Here is a 21,275-nt window from a genome sequence, read left to right as displayed (position 1 = left end):
CACGTAAACAAAACTGTTTCCTCTCAACACTTCAGAACACAGGACGAACCAGACGTGCACATTTTGAAATCATTAACTGACACACACGTTTAACCACATGCTCACAGCCTGAACCAACACTTACACACACAGACAGATATGTGGTTCCAGACGTGCATGCAAATCCTGCACATCCCTCGCCTGCGTGTGTGTATTTTTTTCTGCTTTCCCGTCAGGATTAATGGTTACCAGTGTCAGTGTGCTGTTGTGCTGTGGCAGAGACACACGGCACAGCAGAGTTTTACTGTGTGAATGTTTTTTTTTTGTTTTTTCTTGCAGGGAATAAAAAACAGAGATCAATAGAGATTTCTCCCCCTAAGCAACTCTGCTCTGAGTACCACTGATGGATAACAGATGGGTTCATGGTGTGTGTGTGTGTGTGTGTGTGTGTGTGTGTGTGTGTGTGTGTGTGTGTGTGTGTGTGTGTGTGTGTGTGTCAGACATTTAAACCAGAGATTTTTTCTCTTGTATTTTGTGCTTTTGTACATGTTCCAGCATTGTTGCTTTTGGATTCTGTTGCCTCTCAGTCCATCTGAGATCGATTTGCGATATCAAGACTCTTGTTCTTGAGTTTGATTTCACTGATTTTCTGTGTGTTTGTGTCTGTCTGTGTGTGTGTTTGTGTGTGTGTGTCAGATTTGCAGTGGCGTCTCTATCAGAATTGATCTCCAGCAGCCCTTTTCCTCTCTGATATGGAGATACACTTCTTATGAGGATCTGAAAATGGAGAACGTGTTGGGGAGTCAGAGAGCGTGTTTCTTGGCAACTTGCTTATCCCAATATGGCAAACTAACTGTCTTGTGAAGTGGGAGCCAAAGTGTTTGTGTGCGTGTGCGTGGTGGGGGTGGGGATGGGAAAGTGGGATGGCGTTGTGAAGGGAGAGGGAGGAAGGAAGGAAAGGGCTGAGAGAAAGAGAGAGCGAGGTAATGAAAGAGTAATTCCAAAACATTTAAAGAAACATTTCCCTCTCAGCTACCATTTGGATGTTGTTTCTGGAACGAGGAGTGCAAATGTTTTCCCTCGCTCCACCCCTCCCTCTTCTTCCTCCCTCTGACTGTTCAGGAAGGGGAAAAGGGAATTTGGGATTGTATTTTTTTCCTGATCACTGGCATGAAGCGAAACTGTGGACTGCATGTAGCTCTGTGTGTGTGTGTGTGTGTGTGTGTGTGTGTGTGTGTGTGTGTGTGTGTGTGTGCGCATGCGCGCTCATGTGCGTGCATGTGGATAAAGGGCCTGTAGGCGGCTGTGATGCTGAGATTGATCCATACTCTGGTGGGGCATCTGTGCCTCTTGACATGTGTGTATGTGTGTGTGGTTGAGTGTGTGTGTTAGTTAGAAAGACCCTGGTGTTTGGCCTGAAGGAATGGAAACTGCTGACATCCTACCAGGACCTCAGCATCCTTGACAGGTGGTGTGTGTGTATTTGTGTGTGTGTGTGTGTGTGTGTGTGTGTGTGTGTGTGTGTGTGTGTGTGTGTGTTCATCATGGGGGTATGTCTAGGTTTTTTTTGTTCCACACACAGACACCAGGTAACAATTACAAAGTGGATTTTAGGTGAGGATAATTTGTTAGAACAACATTGTTGGCACGTATCCCGACACACAGACACACACACATAGCTTTCTTAGCAATTATCATTGTTGGTTATGTTGTTGCTCACATGATCAAATAACATGGAAAAAGTCACAGGTTGCTTGGCGTTAAACAGCCTTAGTGTAAAAAAATATGAGTATACTTAAAAAAACAGGAAACATGAAGGCAGTTTAACAGTTAACAAATGTCATGAGTTATTTGTTGTATTGTTTGTTTGTTGAGATGCAAAGATGTTTCTAGGATCCCAACTTACCTCCTGTGCAAAGTGTCACTCTGCTTGCGGAGATCAGTTTATGAAAAAATATAATAAGGGATCCTACATATTTAAAATCATTTTTACCTCACAAAAAATAAAACTACATAAACATTATTGTATTTTTTGTTTTCACTAGAAACGTCTGGAGGGCCAAATTGTACCTTGAGGGGTGCCCTTGGGCACCACTTTGGGCACCCCTGCATTCATGGATCGTGTGTGCTTAACACACAACACATAGTTCGATGCAAAATGTTGTTGCTTTCCTGTGAAATCCACGAATCACCAAAATGTAAGCTTTACACTATAGCTTTCCAATGAGTTTTTTGTTTTTTTTCTTAAAAGTGTTAACTTTATTAATCCAGAAATACATTCTTGTGTCAGAGATTGCTCCACAAAAATGACAGTACAACCAGTAACAACCAGCGGGTTCCCAGGGTCAGAGTCACACACGTGGCCCAGTTTTTATAAGAATGTAAAGTATAAAGTGTTTAAGGAGTAAATGAAAAAGAAACGGTGCTTAATAGAATAACAATAGAAGTAAGAAGTTAAGTGCAAGAGGAAACTAAAAATGAACTAAAATAGAAAAAGGTAGTATTGGCAGTCATATTGAAAGGTAGTTTAAAAAAGTAATATTGTACCTGATGACTCAGTGTAATAATGCTCATGATATAAAACGTTATACTGTATATGATAATATTGAAAGTAGTATTGCACAAGTAAAAGTACACATAATATTGGTATTACTTTCATCAGTGCTAGTTCACATTAACTGGCAGAAAACACTTATTGTAACGTAGTCACAGGACGCTGACAAGACAATGGTCACTTTTGGTGTTTTCCGCTAGTGAGTCAGTTTTTATTTTCCCTGGGAGAAATGGAACAAGAAAAGTTGCTGCATTGAGCAGTTAGATGGAAAACACCTTGCACTGTGTGTGCTGTGTGAATTTAGATTGCGGTCACTAATGACATGATGAAAAAAAGACAAATTATTGACTGAATTTATTATTGAAATGGCATGAGTGTGTTTGGCTGCACTGTAAACAGATACACCAGTCGCTCTGCTGTTGTAATTCTGACCAAAGTAGCTGCTCAACGCGTGTTTGCTGTACTGTTAAAGCACACTTGATTTTATCACCAATCCCAACAAATCAGTCAAGACTGTAGACTGTTTAAAGTGTTAAAGAATATTCTCAATGCATAAAGCAGACTTCTGAAATATTAAATCCCACAAAATTTGGCAGTACATGATTTTCTTTGAGCAACAATGTGAAATATGCAGATGAACAGGATAGTAGAAAGCAGTGAAGCTGGGGGCTAATAATTACTCTGTGTGTGTGTGTGTGTGTGTGTGTGTGTGTGTGTGTGTGTGTGTGTGTGTGTGTGTGTGTGTGTGTGTCTCCTATCATGAATTATAAATGGGACTATAAGTTGTCTCTTTTTGGAGGTGAAACCCTGCAGTGTGCGGCTCTTCAGCGCTCCACACAGGACAGGGTGTGTGTGTGCTTTCCAGCAGAGTTAATGTACTGAGACTAACTGAAGGTTAATCACAGGCTGTGTGTGTGTACATGTGGTTAGTTGTTCATGTTGCATGTCTGTATGTACGTGTATTTATTCGCGAGTGTTTGAAGCTCCTCCAGTGTCTCTGACTCAAAGGGCATTCACTGCAAACCCACACACAACTGTTTGCACATGTCAGTGGTCATACAGCAGTGCAGTGCAGCCACTTCAGATATGCACACAGAGACCCTCACACACATGCAGCACATACACACAAACATGGAGAGACTTGAAGAAATCTGTGTGATCAGGCTGGGTGTGGAAGCATCCACCTACACAATATTTTTTTAGAGCAGAAAATAAAGGCACACCAGTGTGTGTGTGTGTGTGTGCAGACCTCTGTTTGTGATTAATTGGAAAGCTGCATTTGCTATTGATTTAAAATGCACTGTGTGTGTGCACGCGCGCGTGCAGGCGCTGACGGACTGCGGTTTTAATGTACTGATTTAGATGCAGGGGGAAACTCAGCGAGCACAGCATGTCTCTGAGATTCCCACAGGACTAATACAGAAACACACACACTCAGTCCCTTCCCCCTCGCCCGTATACAGAGAGCACCCTTTCCCCTACACACATGGTTAGTTTTATCAGGGTAATGGCTGTGCGGTGCGTTCAGTAATGGGCTGGGTGGGGGCAAACCTCAGCTAAACATGAAACCTCTCCCAGCTCTTATGGAGGTTGTGATTGGAAGAGGCAGAGATGGTTCAAAGGTTCAAAGTTTACTAATGGTTAAATAGCACACATGCGGGGAGTGGAGTCTAATAAAAACAAGTCTAATAAAAACAATCGATAGCGGCATCATGTCGAGATATGAAATGTTTTAAGAGGGATTACTCAGTCCATGTTTCCGCGAAGGAGCTGGTTTTAATGGTGACGTCAACATGCTTTGAACAGAGAATACACACATCACTGTCTGCACACTGGATTATTTGTTCAAATTGATTAAAAGGAAGTGGTGGTGGTCAATTTTCATTTGTTGAAGCAAGCATTATCAGGTTCAGTGTGATTCTTTGGGTCAGTGATGTGATTGATTAGAACGTTAGTGTGAACCAACCATTATGAATGTGTCTCAGTGGGTTTTCTGCCCTTCAAGGATCGACAGTATGTAAAACAGTTTTACGTAGCAAAACTGTGACTGGAACATTAAGCAATGTACAAAGTAGAGCTGAAATGATGCAACAGTCATATGACACAAAAGTTATTCAGTAACAGTTTCAATCATTTTTCAAGCAGAAATGGTAAAACATTCACACACATTTTCAGGTTTAATCTTCTCAATTGAGAAGATTTTGTTAGCATGCATGATATACAGTATATCGGTGTCGTTGAAAATAGAGCCGATAATATGAAGCCAATATAAAGTCATTTTATTCATGGCAGCTTTTAAAAAGTTCAAAACATGAGATTTACGTCTGCTAAATAAAGACTCAGAGACAGTACACTTTAATGGATATTAAACCAACCTACTGTTTTAAACTGGCATTGAAAAAACTTGGTGGGAATAGGATGGGGGGGGGGGGGGTTCTATATTTTAAATCTAATAGATTTGTTTTATTGCAGGAAGATTAACTGATTAGTCCTTTGGTCTATAAAACATATATAATATATAACATATGATAACTGTGAGAAAAAAAGTCATCAGTTTCCCAGACCCCGAAGTGATGTCTTCAAGTTGTTTTGTCCAAACCCAAATTGACAAAGAAAAGCAGCAAATCCTCCCATTTAAGAAGCTGGAACCATAAAATGTTTGACATTTTTACTTGGAAAATGACTGAAATGATTTATTGATTATCAAAATAATTTTCTCTCAATCGTTGATTAATTAATTGTTGCAGCTCTAGATCAAAAGATAAACAAATGAAATCCCTGAACAGCAAAGGATCCGATTATCTGTATCTATCAAGAGAGCGAACGTGCTGATCTGATCCAACTGTGCAAAAGTCCCTTAATGCTCCATCCAATCACTGCCTCCCAGAAGAGCAAGTACCCTCATGACTGCCCCTCTTGGTTCTCTCCTGCTGTGACAACTGTGGTTTTTAGTCGGTGGTTACATTAACTGTCCTTTTCTTCTGTGTACAGTCTGTCTGTGGTCTGTCTTGTGGAAACAAGTAATAATGTAATAATGTGATTACAACAGACTGCTTCAGCGTAGAACCATCAGCGTGTATCGATTGTGCACATCACACACACACTCACACACACGCGCGCGCGCACACACACAGGAAAGTGACGGCATCTACAGTTTAAATCAATAGTCTTTGTCGAGTTTGGTTCTCGTGGGTATGAGGGTGACTGACGGCCTTCGTTCTTCTTCCCAGGCGATGCCTTCCCGGCAGGCTCCAGTCCCTTCCTATCAGGTTATCCCGGCCCCTCCCCCTTGACCTCTGACTCTGCGTACAGATCGGCCAATCCCAGCGGTCTGCAGATGGCTCAGCTGTGGGCATCACACGCTCATGAAGGTAAATCACCATTCTTCTCGACAAACACTTGCATTTCTCTCGCTTTCTCTTCCTGTTTCTCTCCTCTTTTCTGTCTTGGTGCATAATTCAGACACTTGAAGACACAGGCGACATCATATTCTCATGACATTTGTCACAGTGAGCTCTTGTCCAAAGCCCAGGAGGCTCGTTCCTCCCTGTTTCATTGCTTACACCAGTGGGATCCTGTTCCATTTCTGTCTCTCTGCTGGTAGCTGTGCTCCTGGCTCTGTCCTATATGCGTCTCGTTTCCTCCGTCCTCCACCTGTCTCTTACTTTCGCCTGTCATGCGTTACTGTAATCTATCTTCCTCCCTCTTGTTCTTTTTTTGAGCTTCCTGTCCAGCATGCACTTTGTCTCTGTCTCTCTCTCTCTCCTGCCCTACTTTCCCACAACATCTCTCTCCTGACCTGTCCTATGAACACAGTTTTAGACACATACAGGTGTGTGTATATATATATATATAAGTATATATGTGTGTGTGTGTGTGTCTTTGTCCTTTCCTTGGACCTCCCTGTCCTCTCTGTACTCTTCTTAAGGTCTGTTCAGTAAGTGATTGAATCTCTGTTCCCTCTTCATTCCCTCCCGTCCTTTTGTGTCCCCTTATCAAATCTCGCTGGAGTAGAAGGTCAGATGGGAGGAAACGTATCCCGCAGTGCATTTTGTCAAGGTAAAGGGAGAAGGACGAACAGATTCTATTTAGGATTCATTTAAAAGCTGATCGCATCGCCTGTGTGACACAGATCTTGTTCAGTGCTTTTCCAAACGCGGCAAATCAGATTGTGTGCGATTAGTTTTTTTTTTAAGATTTGGTCTCGATCTTAGTCTCTCCAGGGACGGTGCCGGCACGTGATTGCACCTATGATTATCTGCAATAGTTTGAGCAGTAACTTCTGATGATTCCCTGACAACCACTTAGAGCCATAAAACTATAAATCGGATTAAACAAACATGATATAATGTGTGAAGAGGTGACCTTTCAGAAGTGCTGGTATGTGCACTTTACTTTTCAGAGCCAGGCTCTGTATTGACACTGAATGCCAATAACACATCCATCGGTCCCAACTCTACTTGTTTCCAAGCCACACTAAACGATTGCAGGCTTCAATATATTTGTATGTAGGTACTCCTTAAACACTAAATTATATGCATGCCCTGTTCCTGTGAACCCCCTGTGTGTGTGTGACAGCAAACCAAATCCTACACAGGAATGGCGGACTCCGCCACCAACAATCACAGCTGTTAAATTGAGAGCTAATTACAGACTGTAAAAACATTCAATGACTATTGTAGAAAAATGCTAAATATAAATAGTATCAAAAACAGGGTATGAGCTTTTGCAAATCTGAAGGGTTACATCTTTAAATGTATACATTTAAATACACAAGTTGATCCTCACCAGCTCTAAGCGTCAGCCCAAAGTCAAACACATCCTGTATGACTTTAAATTCAGCCGAAGCAGGAAGGATAAAGGATGGATGGACTTTGGACGCTCATCTTACAGTTTAGACCTGAATTGAGGCTGCAGTATCTGAAGCTAAAGAAGCTCAGACTGCTGGCTGAAGGAGCAACAGAATCCACTTTCACTGATATGAATAGAAATCTTCACAGCCTAAAAACGGTTCTTAATACCTGGTGGCTGGCTCTAACAGCAGCTAAAGTTACTAAAGCTGGAGACGTTTCTGGGCCGCAGACTTTGGATATGCCTGGGATGCACCGTAGCTGCACAGGAACCCTGAATCAAAGCTGTGGGAGATCAAGGTTAGCTGTTAGCCGTGGTTAGAGGAAGCTTTGCGAGAAACCTATCCCGCATGCCTTTACACCCGTCACATCGTTCCTTTTATATTTCTGTCTCCTTGCGCCTTCCTCTAACCGCTGACACCCCCACCTCCCGCCTCCTCTGGCTTCTCCATTTCTGCCTCTCAAAAAACAGAGACTGAGACGGATTTATACTTGGGCTCTGCTCCCCGGCACTCCGTGCTGGAATGGGTGCGGTGTCTTTGATTTTCCTTGGAATGGCCAGAGTGTGTGGGAACAGGGAATGTCTCACCCTCTCACTGGGTGGGCACAGGTCTTTTTTTTTTATTACATGTGGCTTGACGCACCGACACCAGCCAGCATCGGGGTTGCACCCAGCTCGGGCCTGACACAGAAATCCAAAACATTACACCAACCGCAAGGCTTTGTCTATATTAAGATCTGGTCTCTGAGAGCAGCAGCTGGCTGTCAGGCAGACTCTCGGCCAACATCAACCTCAAGCTGACCTCATGAACAAAATTAATTGTTAGAGGTGACGCGGGGTCGACTGTGACCGCCAGTGTGCAAAGTTTAGTATGATTTCAAAGTGGTCCGATCTGGTTTACATGTGCTCAGATATGTTGACTTGTCTGAGTTGGATCTCAGGGTATAAGTTGAATAATCCTTCAGTTAATCAATAGAAAATGAATTGGCAACTTTTTTGTTATCAAATTCTTTCAAATCTGACTATCATTGTTTTTTCCCTTGTTTTCTGTGACAGTAAACTTAATAACAACAATTTGAATATGTTGTTATAAACTCTTGATTCATGTGACAGGCTGTTGTTGCTATTTGTTGATATTCTACGGACAAAACAATTGATAAACTGAGAAAATAATTTGTGGATTTATCAATGAAGAAAATAATCATCAGTTGCAACATGGGTCTGAATACCCTTGTGATGTAAATGGACAAAAAAAATCCCTCAATATAATCCAGTACTCACATACAGTTCAGTCAACACATCTCTAAAAATAAACATTATAACCTTCAATTAGGTATGATCAATTGCAGGACTGAATTAGTTTTAATAAACTGACAACTGAGTGGATATGAAAGCACCAATTTCCTACCAGTAACCCAGGGTGACATGCATTTATTTAATAGGTGGGTTGCTTTACTCAGAATGATGCAACAATAGGCAATCCAACCTCACCATCTGTTTATGGCTCTGTTCAAATGACTCAGTAACTTCAGGAGGATGTTTGTAGGGCTGCAATGAAAGATTTTTTTTTCATTATTGATTACCCTGTTGCTATTTTTCTCCATTAACAATTTGGTCTATCAATCAAATGTCAGAAAAAAGTGAGAAGAAAAATCCAAGTTGACGTCTTCAGATGTGTTTTTCTCAGCCCAAAAGTCTAAACCCAAACACATTTAGTTATTATTAATAAAAACTGGACAAAAGAAGCAAATCCTCACATTTGAGAAGCTGAAGCTGAAACTTTCAAAGTAATTGCCGGTTAATTTTCTGTAAGTCGCCTCATTCCTGCTTTAGATGTAAGTGCTAATATTCTGTTTGTGGCTTGACTACAGGAGCTGCTTTCAAATCCCAGGAGTTGTTCAGTAGCTTTAAATAGAAGCCATAGTATTTGGAGAACGAGAAATTGCATAGTTTCATTTTTGTGTAGACTACATTGTGTGACATGTTGTGTGTTTGTGTGTCTTCAGGCTACCCTCCTCTGCCGAGCAGCCTGTACTCAAGCCCCTACCTGTCTCTGGGGCACCTGGACCCTCCCTCGCTCTCCCAGCACCCTCTCTACGACTCGCATAAAGGTCAGTTGCTGTCACCGTCCGCATTCATGGAGACAAGTGGCTGAATTTAGTGTCCACATACACTCCTACATGAGTTGATGTAGGGTTTGTTTTCATTGAGTGAGAAGTATGTTGTGGAACTGGGCCAGAAATGGGCAACATTCAGCTGACAGGGGGACCAGTTTCAGTGTAATGTATAGTGCTTTTGCTCCTCCTGGATGTGACTGTTGTAGATCTATTGTAAGTTTGTGTAACTGTTACATTTTTCCTGGCAAGTCGACATTTAAATATTTATTATGCTCACCTGCCTGCCTGCGTGCAGCAGTGCTTTGAATCTTCATCTGTTTGTGTTATGTAATGTAGTGTGCGTGTGTGTGTGTGTTTTAGTTTTTAGACTCACATGTATTTTGTGTCTTTTTAGATGGATTTTACCTGCCAGCCTCCTTGAGCCAGTTACCCCTCCACCCCCCATCTGCACCGCCGACCACCCCGTCCAGCTCCACACCCCCCCAGAGGACGTCCCGAGACGGGGGTAGGGACCGGCATTACCGGGGGGAGAGGGAGAGAGAGAGAGACAGAGAGCGAGAGCGGTCGAGAGAGGAGCAGAGGCCGCACAGCGTGGTGGACCTGACGCAGGACGGGAGGAGCGAGGAGGACCGCAGGGCGAGGAGCGGTGACCGAGAACGAGAGAAAGAGAGGGACCGGGACACCGAGAGAGATATTTGGTCCATCCATCCTCACCACCACCACCAGCAGAAGTCACACTCCCAACCTTCAGCAGAGCCCAGACCCAGGCCGTCGCCTCCACGGCCGTCCTTCCCTTCAGGTGGGGGTGGGAGCAGGTTTCATGGAGCAGAAATGGACAGAGGGGTTCGGGATGAAGAGGGGGCCTCTCGACACCACCACAACCATAACTCTAACGCAAACTCGAATAACTCAAACTCTCACTCAGAAAGACACAGGAGGAGCGACTCTGCAGCCGCATCGACCGGAGGCCTCCACATCTCCTACGCCCATCCTCCTACGCTACAGCCCTCTGCCGTTGGCCCGCCCCACCCCTCCACGGCCAGAGAGCCTAGCAGAGAGCAGCGAGTCATAGCGCCGACATATGTGCCTTCTGTGGAGGTTTACGACGAGCGGGCCGGGCCCATCCAGATCGCCTCGCAGGCCCGTGACAACAAACACGGTGACAAACACAGAGACAGAGAAAGGGACAGAGAAAGGGACAGAGAAAGGGACAGAGACAGAGACCGAGACAGAGACAGAGAGCGGGACAGAAATAGGGAGAGGGAGAGCTACAGGTTTCCTGAAAGGAGCCTTGAGCACCCTCGACTCTCCCAGTCTGGCGATTCAGGCAATCAACGAGAGGAAGGCTCTGTCATTTGTTCCAATGGTTCCATTGGTAAACGAGGACAGGATGCATCTTACTCCTCCAGTCAATCAAGGTTCAGCCCGGAAACCAGGGACATCCCTAAACACTCGCTCCGATTGGGCATAGAGCGAGGAGGGGCGGAGCCTAAGTGGAATACCATCAGCCCATTAGCCAACTATGCCACGAGTCACATGGCTGCCCTGGCGGCCCAACACGGACACACACTCTCCTCCCCCCACAGCCAGCAGACGCACACACAAATGTCCCATTCGCCTCACACGAGCCACCGGCCCAGCAACAACACACACTCCACCCACAGCCATTCCCCACAAACACACCCCTCCCAACACGGACACGGGCATGTAGGCGAGGAGGGGAGTCAGAGACGCTACCTGGACCCATCGGCGCTCTACCGACCTGGAGGGTCAGGTGGTGGAGAGCGAGGCGGGGGAGCAGGTTCAGATCCCTCAGAGGTTTCAGCCATGCAGAGTCTGATTAAATACAGTGGAAACTTTGCTGCTGAGGGTCCCGGGTCCACAAGGCACGCTGCGGACGGCCGAGGGCCCTTCGGGGGTCTTGGTAGCATCGTGACAGAAGCAGAAAGAGAGAGGGAGAGGGAAAAAGAGAGAGAGCGGGAAAGAGAGAGGGAAAAAGAGAGAGAGCGGGAGAGAGACAGGGAAAGGGTTTCAGTTGGATCGGGTGCTTCAGGGGCGTTGAGGGTGCCTCCCCAGCTGAAGAGGGAGCAGGAGCGGCCAGACAGCGCCCGCTCCTTTGGCCGGGAGGGGGAGGGAGAGGTGCGCCACCCTCCGGTTGGTATTGCTGTGGCTGTGGCCCGGCAGAGAGACAGTGTGAGCACCAGTAAACAGACCAGTGGACCTTCAGACTCACAGAGAACCCTGCTGCAATCAGCTATTAAAGGTAACAATCTCTTTTATGTCAGAAAGTGCCAGAAAAGTCACTGAAACACAGTTATTAACGCTATATTCCTGTGTTGTGTTCTCCTAACCCTCTATTTAAATGTTTGTTTTCCTTCATGTGAATCATTTGCATTATGTGTCATGTATGAAAGAGCACAGTTTTATATATGCACTTTGATTGAATATAGATTAGAAAGACTTGCCCGGATTCATATGGTGACATACACTCAATCACATTTTATATTTTTATAGTTTCTGGCAAGTTAAATCAAGTGCACTTCCCTCATTGGAAACATTTTTCTAATGTATTTTTGCTTTCAACTCTCTCGGCTGTGGCTTGGTTCAGAATCACACTGCGGGGAACGTAGATCCCCTTAGTTAAATGAACCGAGAGCAAATGATTCCTCATTTCTGTTTCCCATGAATAATGGAGGATTCATTTTCTTTCGGATCACAGTCATATTTCCTCAGTCCTGTTTGACTTTGAGGTGTTCATGCATGTAACGTGATTGGAATAGTAAAAACAACCCCCCCACCCACCCCTTTACCCCAAATTACTAATTATGTCATAGGTTGTATTTTGTTGAAAGGCTCCTATTTTGGCGAGCGTGTTGGCTCTCCGCGCTGCATAGCAATTCCTGCCATACAGCGCTCTATTCTCGTACGTCAAGGTCATTCAGCTACTGTGCTCCCTCTCCATCGCTCTTTGGAGCTCTCCGTCTTTCTCCTTGTTTCTGTTTCTCTTCTCTTGTTTCTCTCTCCGTCCTCCCACAGTTCACCTCTCTCTCTCTCTCTCTCTCTCTCCTGCTCTTTTCATTTGACTGAATGTCTCTCACCCTTCCTTCCTCTCTGAGAAGGTCTCTTTGTAGCGACACTCCCTCCTTGTCCCACCTCAGGCCCCCCACTCTTTCTCCACTCTTTTCTTCAGCTGCACCTCCCCACCCCACCTCCACCCTCTCTGCATTAAACATGTCATTACAGAGTGCAGCTAAAAGCTACAAACAAGCCTTGAATTACAATAAGACCATGGGTGCGTTGCTAAGCAATGGATCAGTCTTGAGAGTGACGGACTGTGTGTGTTTGTGTGTGTGCACGCGAGTGTATATGAGGAATTGTGTGGTGTATCAGTAAAATACTGAAGGTGTTTGTGTGCGCGCACTTGCATCCCTGTTGGGGGCGTTTATTCATTTCCGTGCTGGAGCAGAGTGATTGGTCTAATAGCATCAGCCCCTCACGCTAAGAAGAGCTCTAAATAAACAGCAGAGGATTTACACAGAAAACACGAGTAGATGGATGAATGGATGAGTAGATGGAGGGAAGCAGGAAGGAGAAGAAGAAGGATAGGTTAATGATAAGAGACGGACGTAGATCGATAGGTTGATAGACGGTAAGAGAGAGGTATGTCGGGAAGTAAAGAAGTGAAAAGAGAGTGTGAGGTGGAGGGAGGAGCGGGCAGAGAGAGGGGGCGTGCAGCGCTAATCACTGGCTTTCTGATGCAGAGAGGATAGCATGTGGGACAGACTCCCTGTAACCTTGGTAACAGTCTTGAAACCTTTCCTGCGGAGCATGTCAGGGTTTGTTAAAGTCTCTTGTCCCTTTACGGGCTGCACACACACACACACACACACGCGCACACACACACTAGAGCACAACTGAAGGGTTCAGCACACTTGTATAAAACCTTTCTGCAGCTCTGGGACCTTCAGTCAGCGTGGATGGGATGGAAGAGGGTTAACGGGGGAAGAGCGCAAGGAGGAGATCCTCATGTTTATTCTGGATTGCTCGGCTGAGTGCTGCTGCTGCTTCCCTTCTTTTTATGTTCTGCTCTCCATCTCTTGTCTTTTGCCGTCGGCCCTCATAGTAAGCAGGATGGGTTTAGGGCTCTGTGCGTGTGTGTGTTTGTGTGTGTGTAGTAAGGCAGTAGTGGTATGTTCACACATCTCCTGTGGCACTAGACTAATAACTGATAAGAGCTGACACTCAGAGTGAGAGCTGTCACTCCATTTGTGTGTGTGCTTGTACAGTATGTGTGCACACGCTCTTTGTGTTCAGGCTGCGGCCCAACGTTGTATTTTTAGCTTCTCCTCTCGTTTTGACATGCCGTGTCATGTCACCATTACATAGCCAGTGCCACCTCGTCTTCTCCCCCCCACCTCCCCTCCGCTGTCACCCGTTTCGTCTCTTCTCACCACATATCTTTCCAGCATTGCTCTCAACAGTCCAGCGTATCGTCTTTCACAGCTTGTATCCTTTTCTTTAATGTATATTTCATGTGGGATCAGGGTTTAAACACTCAAGCCAGTGATGCAGCGACTGAACATCTTTATCTAATCTCCTTTTCCCCCCTCTGTGCCTGAACCCGTCACAGATGAGGAGCGAGGGGAGGAGCGTGCTCGTCACCATGATGACAGAATGTTGGCTGGCCGACTGGAGCGCGAGCAGGAGAAAGTGCTCAGGTAAGGGGGTGTGGCTAACAGTTTATCCACATTGACCCAAACCTGAATGATGTTGTGGCAAGAAATATGCTTTCAACTTTCAATTTTCAATCACACTTGTTTAAAAAAGTGCATTTCTTTTCCTTCCAGAGAGTCCAAGGAGCTGGCAGAGTTTACTCAGATGCACCCGGCCCCGCTGTCTAGTGGCCTGACACCCAGTATGATGACTCCCAGCCTCATGACCCCCAACCTTATGGTGACAGGCGGGGCTGCACTGGCAGGGGCAGGGCGATGGCCACCTGACCCCTCAACTCTGACCTCTCACCCCTGGATGCCCCGGCCTGGAGCCCCCCCAGTCTGGCTCTCCAGTTCACCATACGGTACGTTGACGTACACGTGACTGACAACACTTGTTAACTGCTACAAGCACATGTTTAGATGTTCCCCAAATTCTTAACATTCCTTCTGACACACATTTCATATAATGGCTATGTTTTATAGCTTGTATCAGGAGAAAAGTAACGAGTGTAATGAACAATTAATCGAGAAACGAATTGGCAGATTAGCCGCTTATGAAAAAAAGTGCTTATTGCTTGTAGTATGGCAACACACCTTTGTATTAGCTTCAGCTTCAACATTATAAAATCTAGTTTTCGACATGCATGAAAAGGTACATCAGCATGCAACACAAAGCATTAGTATTACAGTAGTTTTCAGTGTATTACATGGAGCAGCAGCTCTTGCCCTTTTATCTAACGTGGTGCTGTAGACTTAAGAGTCTAAATCAGTTCAACACCAGCACGTGGCGTGCTTGCAAAATTCTACATGCGCCTGTGTAGCCTGTTTTCATCTGCGTAGCAGAAAAGGGAGGTGTTGTCTAACTGTCTGTTGAGTGGCTCGTCCAGCAGCAGCCTCCAGGGGTTAAGTTCCTCAGACATTCCTGATCTTTGCAGGACATTCCTGCTCCTCAAAACAGCATCAAGACTCACATACTCATGTGAGCGTAAACATAACTGTGCACACATCTGAAAATATGGAAACCACACATGTGTACACAGAGCTCTCCAAGGGCCAGCTCTGTCTAGACACACAGGGCAAAAAAAAAAAATCAAGTCTCTCAAAAACAGCTAAATTTAAGTGTGTTCTCACTGGTATAACTCTATTATGGCTACAATATGGGTATAAATATTGGGTGAAGAATGATGCTGAGTAAATGTTAGTTTTAACTTGGCTGAGATTTTTTCTCTCATCTTACTTTCTCAGTCTCTAACATTTCTCACACTTTTTCTTTCCACTTTCACCCATTTGTCCCCCTCCTCTCCCATTCAGGCCTGGGTCCTTCCTCACTTCACCAGACCCTCCCACCAGGCTACCCACCCTCTCTGCCAGGCTCCATGCCCCCTCCGTACCAGTTTGCCAGGGACCCACAGTCTGGACAGCTAATAGTCATTCCCACTGAACACCTGCCACACTACGGTATGAAAGCCGCTGTCTCTGTATGCTTTAGTGCATTTAATCTAAAGTATGGGTACATGATGTTAGTTTGCCTATTCTCTTATTTTGTTGCATTTTGGCAAAAAATAAAGGATTACCACATTCAGTTTGAAACGGATGTTGGGATTGTAATTACAGTAAACAAATAAAACCATATCCAATGATATTGACAGCTTCCATATGTTATTGTAGACGGTATGCCAGTAGTTTGTTGCTTTCAGCAGATTTACAGCACAAACAGGAGGGCACTGCCATGCATGATATCCCTCTATGTAAAGTGAAAGGGGAAAAAAGTAATGCATAAAGCATTAAAATTGTTAGATAAAAGTAATGAGTAAACAGTTTAGATCAAAAATATATATCATATATCAACAAAACATTGCAATTAGAGGGTGGGTTTCTGCCACACACGCTCATTTTTTTTTTTAACTTTTATACAACAACTCTGAAAGCAAAGAATGCTACATAAACAGTGTCAAGTTTAAATGTTTTTAATTTTTTTAATTTTGTTCTTTGGTCCCTGTGCCCTCGTCCATTGCTCTGCAGGAGGTGATGTGCTGGAGCGTGGAGGCCCAGTGTGGTCAGGGGTATACGGTACAGGCAGCTCGCTGCAGCACGCAGCCCAGCTCCAGCTCCTCTCCCAGCAGCAGATGCTCCGGCAACAGGAGCTGCTCATGATCCAGCAGCACACAGCGCAGGTGTTGGAGCTGCAGAGGAACGCACAGCTAGTCGTAAGTGGACTTGGTGCAGTTCAGTGCACACCTTCCCGTAACTACACATAGAATAAAGCAAAGCAGTCCTGCAGCTGTACGAGATATTTATGTTCATATTACAACTGTCTTTACAAACACATATGACATTGAGCAAGTAGAACTAGAAGTGAGACAAAATACATACACAATCAAACCCACATTTTATTCATGAAGATGTCACCCAGTGCAACAGTGTGGCTCCTTTATGTGTTTTTAATATGTTTCAGACAGCAACGCTGCTCTATGGAACAGAGGAATAAGCTACATGTATATTAGACTTCAGATACACACACAGTACTTGTTAGTAGGATCCGCTCATTGTTGTTCATGGGATTTGTTATTAATAATAAAAAATAGAGAATATTACCTGACTTGAATATGACGGTATATACAACCAGGAGACACATTTTCATGACAAATTAAGTTGTGTAACATATTCAGTAAACACTAAGCCACTTACACAGCACATCCTGCAGCTGCACAAGAATACGTTGAAGGAAGTCTAAACAATGCAACCACACAATGATATTTATACCCTGAAGCAAAGTATGTCATATGACACACACAGCATACAAAGCCGTCTCCTCTGCTGTGTTTCAGGAGCGTTTAAAGGCCAGCGAGCACCGGCCAGAGATGGAAGACAAAGCAGACAAGCGGAACGCCGACCCCAAGCCCTGCCCCTCCTCAATATCTTCCCCATCTCCCTCACCTGTCCTGCACCCCCGCAAACCTCCCCCTCCCTCTCGCTCACCAACCCCGTCTACCTCCTCCCTCACCCCGCTGCCTCCGCTGCCCTCACCTGTGACCACCCTCAAGTCAGAGGATGGTGGGCAGAGAGTGTTGTCTCACCCACCGACACCCCTGCCTCACCCGCCTTCGCCCCGCTCGGCCTCGCCACCCCCGTCCTCGCCGCGTCGGCCTAAACAGGAGGCAGCCGAGGAGGGGGAGATGGGGCGGAGGGAGCAGAGGGGGGGACAGAAGACGTCCTCGGCACCCTTTCAAGGCATCTACTCAGGTGAGTCCTGAGGAATCTTAACCAGAGCTGCTCGGCCTCATGTTAACTAAGTCTTCTTTACATTCATGACTCTAACTTCTGTATTTTCTGCTTCCTTTTAACGACAGATCTCCCTCCAGGTTACCCTTACCAGTCCATCACTGCCCCATTTGGCTCACCTTTCCCCCCCTATCATATCCCAACACCCACAGCGGCAAACACAGAAGTCGTCCCACCACACCACTCCCACTCTCCTGCCTCTGCTGCCCCTTTGCCATCAGCCCACCTGCATTCACGGCTGCAGGAAGCAGACATCAAACCACGGAAAATAGAGCAGTCAAAGAACGGGTCTTTTCTCAAGCAGGAACCCGGTGTGGAGCCACCTCAGCTTGACATGACACCACAGCCTCTGGGTCCTCTTCGCCGGAGCTGCAGCCCTGTGCTACCCAGCCAGGACAGAGATAGAGACGGGGAAGCCCCTAAGCCAAGGCGTCAACCGCTACCTCTGCATGTCCCCAGCCCTCCGATGCAACAAGATGACAGACATGAAAAAGTCAGGGAGGAAGAGAAGGAAGGAGGGCAAATCAAAATGGAGGTGTCATCTTACTCCTGTCAGGCAGCATACTCCCTGCCTCCTCCGCTCCTAGAGGCCGAGCCTAAACCAGAGATGATCAAGGATCCAGAACGATATCCAGCGTGTATCACTGCAGATTCAGACAGCCAGGAATTGTCTCAAGTGTGTGCGTCAGGAGAGCAAACAGCCAGCGCTGTGTGTGAACAAGAACGGCCTGATATTCCAATCAACCTGCTCGCTCCTGGTCAGAAAGAAAGTGTCACAGAAACTCCAGATTGTCCTCCTCCCACCTCCATCTCGCCGCTCCCGCTGGTCATCGGTCCAGAGGATCCCATGGCAGGGATGCTCGCTCTGCTGGCCGCCAGTGAGATGGCCCAGGCCCGCCCCAGCACCCCACCTGCCCCGACACTCTTACCACAGATAGAAAACCCTCCAGTGGGTGCAGGTGCTCTGGAGATGGTGGCCTTGGAGGGGATGGCCCTGCTCAGCCAGATGGCCCAGCAGGAGATGGAGCACATGAGCCTGGAGCAAGGTGAGTAGACATGAGGGGTTGAGAAGAGAGAGGAGGGGAATGAAGATTAATACTCCTCTAATGTTTTAATATCCTCTGCATCACATCCAGATCTGACGTTAGAGGGTCTGGACTGTCTTCTTGAAGCAAGCAGACAGATTTTGTTGGAGGCCATCGAGAAGCAGTCGCACATCGATCTGCCCAGAACACTGGACCCTGACAAGAAGTACAGCTGGAGGCAGAGGAAGGAGGAGCCGGTAAGATGAAGACAAATATGATGATGATGAAAATGTGTCCATTTGCGAAGCGTTGTGACACTTTTCTCTTTTATCTACAGCTTTACAGTAAAATGTCCGTGGACGTGTTGGACGCAGTGGAAGTGGAGTACCGTGTTCGCCTGGCCGAGCTGCAGAAGACGTACAAGGAGAAACAGAGAGATCTGAGCAAGCTGCAGAGACGGCGAGACAAGCGGTAAGTGTAACCTCACACAGCTGTAAGAACCACATACAAGATTAATTAATCACACCGCTGCTATTAATACACACTGAAACACACCTGCATTATAATGTTCCCACATCTCCACCCCAGACAAACACACACCTTTAACTCTTTTATGCATATGTTAGTGAGCGGCAGCAGCAGGAGGATGAGAGGCGGAGTCTCACCAGACGGGGCAGAGGGCGACCCAGGAAGAGGAAACACCTGACCACACCTCCCAAACTGGACAGCAGGCCTGGAAAGTGAGTGAAATCTTACCAATTTTTAGTTTTTCTGTGTGGTTTTTGGTTTTATGTGCTTTACATGAAATGCAAATATTCCAATGTCTCAGGGTTGGTAGGTCGGTGCAGTACTCTGAAGACTCTGAAGCTGGGGACGGACAGAGGAAGAGGTTCCGACTGTCCAGGGAAGAAGAGGAGACAGAGGCTGGCAGTGGAGGAGTGAAGGTGAAAAAGAAGAAAAAGAAGAAGAGCTGGAATGACCAGGAGCCGTCCACCAGTCACGCTCTGGAGGTAAGCCACCTGGAAGGCCATGTTTTAATTTTGCTGTTGTATCGTGCCATTGCTGTCATGGACTAACAAGGTGTTTTTGTTTGTGTGGCATGTCAGGTGTTGAAGGCAAAGCGCGGCCAGGTGTGTGAGCAGGAGCAGCTGGCGTCAGACCTCGACAGAGCCCTTTCGCTCTCGCAGCTCAGCTCACTCGGTGCATCGCGCAAACTTTCCTCCAACTCCAAATTAGACAAGTCGAAGGGCAAGTCCTCAGAAAGTAGGATGAAGGAGCGCAGCATCCACTCGTCCGTTAAAGGAGGGAAGCACAAGGTGGCAGCCAAGGCTTCTGTTTCGGAGACCGTCCGGAAGGTGAAAGGTCAGAAGAAGACTGCTTTGTTCTCTCCCATGAGATCAGAGCTCAGCAGCTGCTCCAACAGTGAGTACATAACAGCTTTATATGGCTGATGTCGTCAGATGAGAGCTCATAGATTCCAAGTAACTGAGTTGAAGGTGATGCACGTTCAAAGTGACAAGACTGGCAGTGGACTACATTTCTCTACAGCGGGAAAGTTTGTTAGATGTTGGTAATTGTAGCTTGACAAAATAATCTTAATTTAAAGTCAGCTCTCTAGTTTTCCAGAACAATATATTAAGTGGAACTTATGTTAGGATTATTTTGTCAAACTATACTTTTCTTATTGTCAACAAATCCCATGAAAAGATAGAAACCAACAATTAACTTATCGTTTTGACAGTACTGTGTTTGTGTGTGTCCAAAGCCTGATATAGCTCATTCATCTGCTGTAGTGCTCAGCAGTTGTCCAAAAACCCATCATTGAGCCACTATGACTCACCAGACACCAAATGAGTATACATCCACAGCTGAAAAGTCCCCCATAAGTACACGTTTGAATCCTGTTTTGAATCATGTTTTCTAAAAACTACAGTGCCCAGCTGAGCCTTTTTTTTTTATTTTGAATGAAAATTATACTTAGTTTCTTTTGACTCAGTCTCACTTTCAGTCTTAATGCCATAAATAGTCACCAGAACACCAAATGTGTATTCATCCGCTGAAAATGGTCCCGAACAAATGCATAGTTTCCTCACATCGTAGTCACATTTTCTAAAAACTGCAGTTCCCTGCTGTTGAGGGAAAACATTTAACCTTTTTAAAAATAAAACGAATGGTCACAGAGCAGGAAGGGAAGTGGGAAAATATTGAGCAATGGACTAGAAAATTGTTGGTTTTGGTTTTTTTGTTTGATTTGTTGACATTCAGGAAAATATAGACAACGGCAGACTCAACCTTTAAAAACATAATTGTAGGTTAGTCCAGTGATAAAAGTATTCTACCTCACACTCCAGACTTTTATCTTGTTTATGGAGAATATTTCTTCATCTGACCTGAGAATGAGTAGTAAACTAAGACCAGCATGCTGCACATACTTGGTGATAATACACAACTACTTCTTGAGTGGTTGTGGTGCTCAGTTGTTTAACAGGGTCAAACCCATCAGGTCATTAACTGTACTTTCTCTGCACCAGACTCAGATTCAGAGGAACACAATTCTGCTCGAGGGGGCTGGCCCCCTCTCTCAGGGACGCGTTCCCACGGCAACCTGACCAGGAAGAGGCGGTCCGCATCATCGCCGACATCCCTGCTGTCCAGTCAGAAGTCTCAGAAGAAGAAACACAAGCACTTATCCCTGCTGCTGGAGGAAGCCGGCCTCAGCTCCTCTGACGACTCCTTCGACCAAGGTTACTGA

At 45.7% G+C, this 21,275-nt stretch overlaps 1 protein-coding gene across 2 annotated transcripts in view; it reads left to right on the top strand.

Moving 5' to 3' along the window:
* Positions 1-21,275, top strand: part of tnrc18 (trinucleotide repeat containing 18) — a 46,803-nt gene that overhangs the window by 8,887 nt on the left and 16,641 nt on the right. For both annotated transcript variants that reach the window (XM_073495184.1, XM_073495185.1), the window contains exons 3-17: positions 5,764-5,904; positions 9,391-9,495; positions 9,896-11,764; positions 14,132-14,219; positions 14,349-14,578; positions 15,528-15,674; positions 16,239-16,423; positions 17,045-17,459; positions 17,567-18,544; positions 18,635-18,780; positions 18,861-18,994; positions 19,150-19,263; positions 19,353-19,533; positions 19,630-19,945; positions 21,055-21,267. In XM_073495184.1, coding sequence (XP_073351285.1) covers positions 5,764-5,904; positions 9,391-9,495; positions 9,896-11,764; positions 14,132-14,219; positions 14,349-14,578; positions 15,528-15,674; positions 16,239-16,423; positions 17,045-17,459; positions 17,567-18,544; positions 18,635-18,780; positions 18,861-18,994; positions 19,150-19,263; positions 19,353-19,533; positions 19,630-19,945; positions 21,055-21,267 — 5,262 coding nt within the window. The remainder of the gene's footprint in view (positions 1-5,763; positions 5,905-9,390; positions 9,496-9,895; positions 11,765-14,131; positions 14,220-14,348; positions 14,579-15,527; positions 15,675-16,238; positions 16,424-17,044; positions 17,460-17,566; positions 18,545-18,634; positions 18,781-18,860; positions 18,995-19,149; positions 19,264-19,352; positions 19,534-19,629; positions 19,946-21,054; positions 21,268-21,275) is intronic.

Source organism: Pagrus major, chromosome 23 (assembly GCF_040436345.1).
Source record: "Pagrus major chromosome 23, Pma_NU_1.0".
Lineage (NCBI taxonomy): Eukaryota > Metazoa > Chordata > Actinopteri > Spariformes > Sparidae > Pagrus > Pagrus major.
Note: the sequence above shows the minus strand (reverse complement) of the source record. Positions and strands in the feature narration are given on the sequence as shown.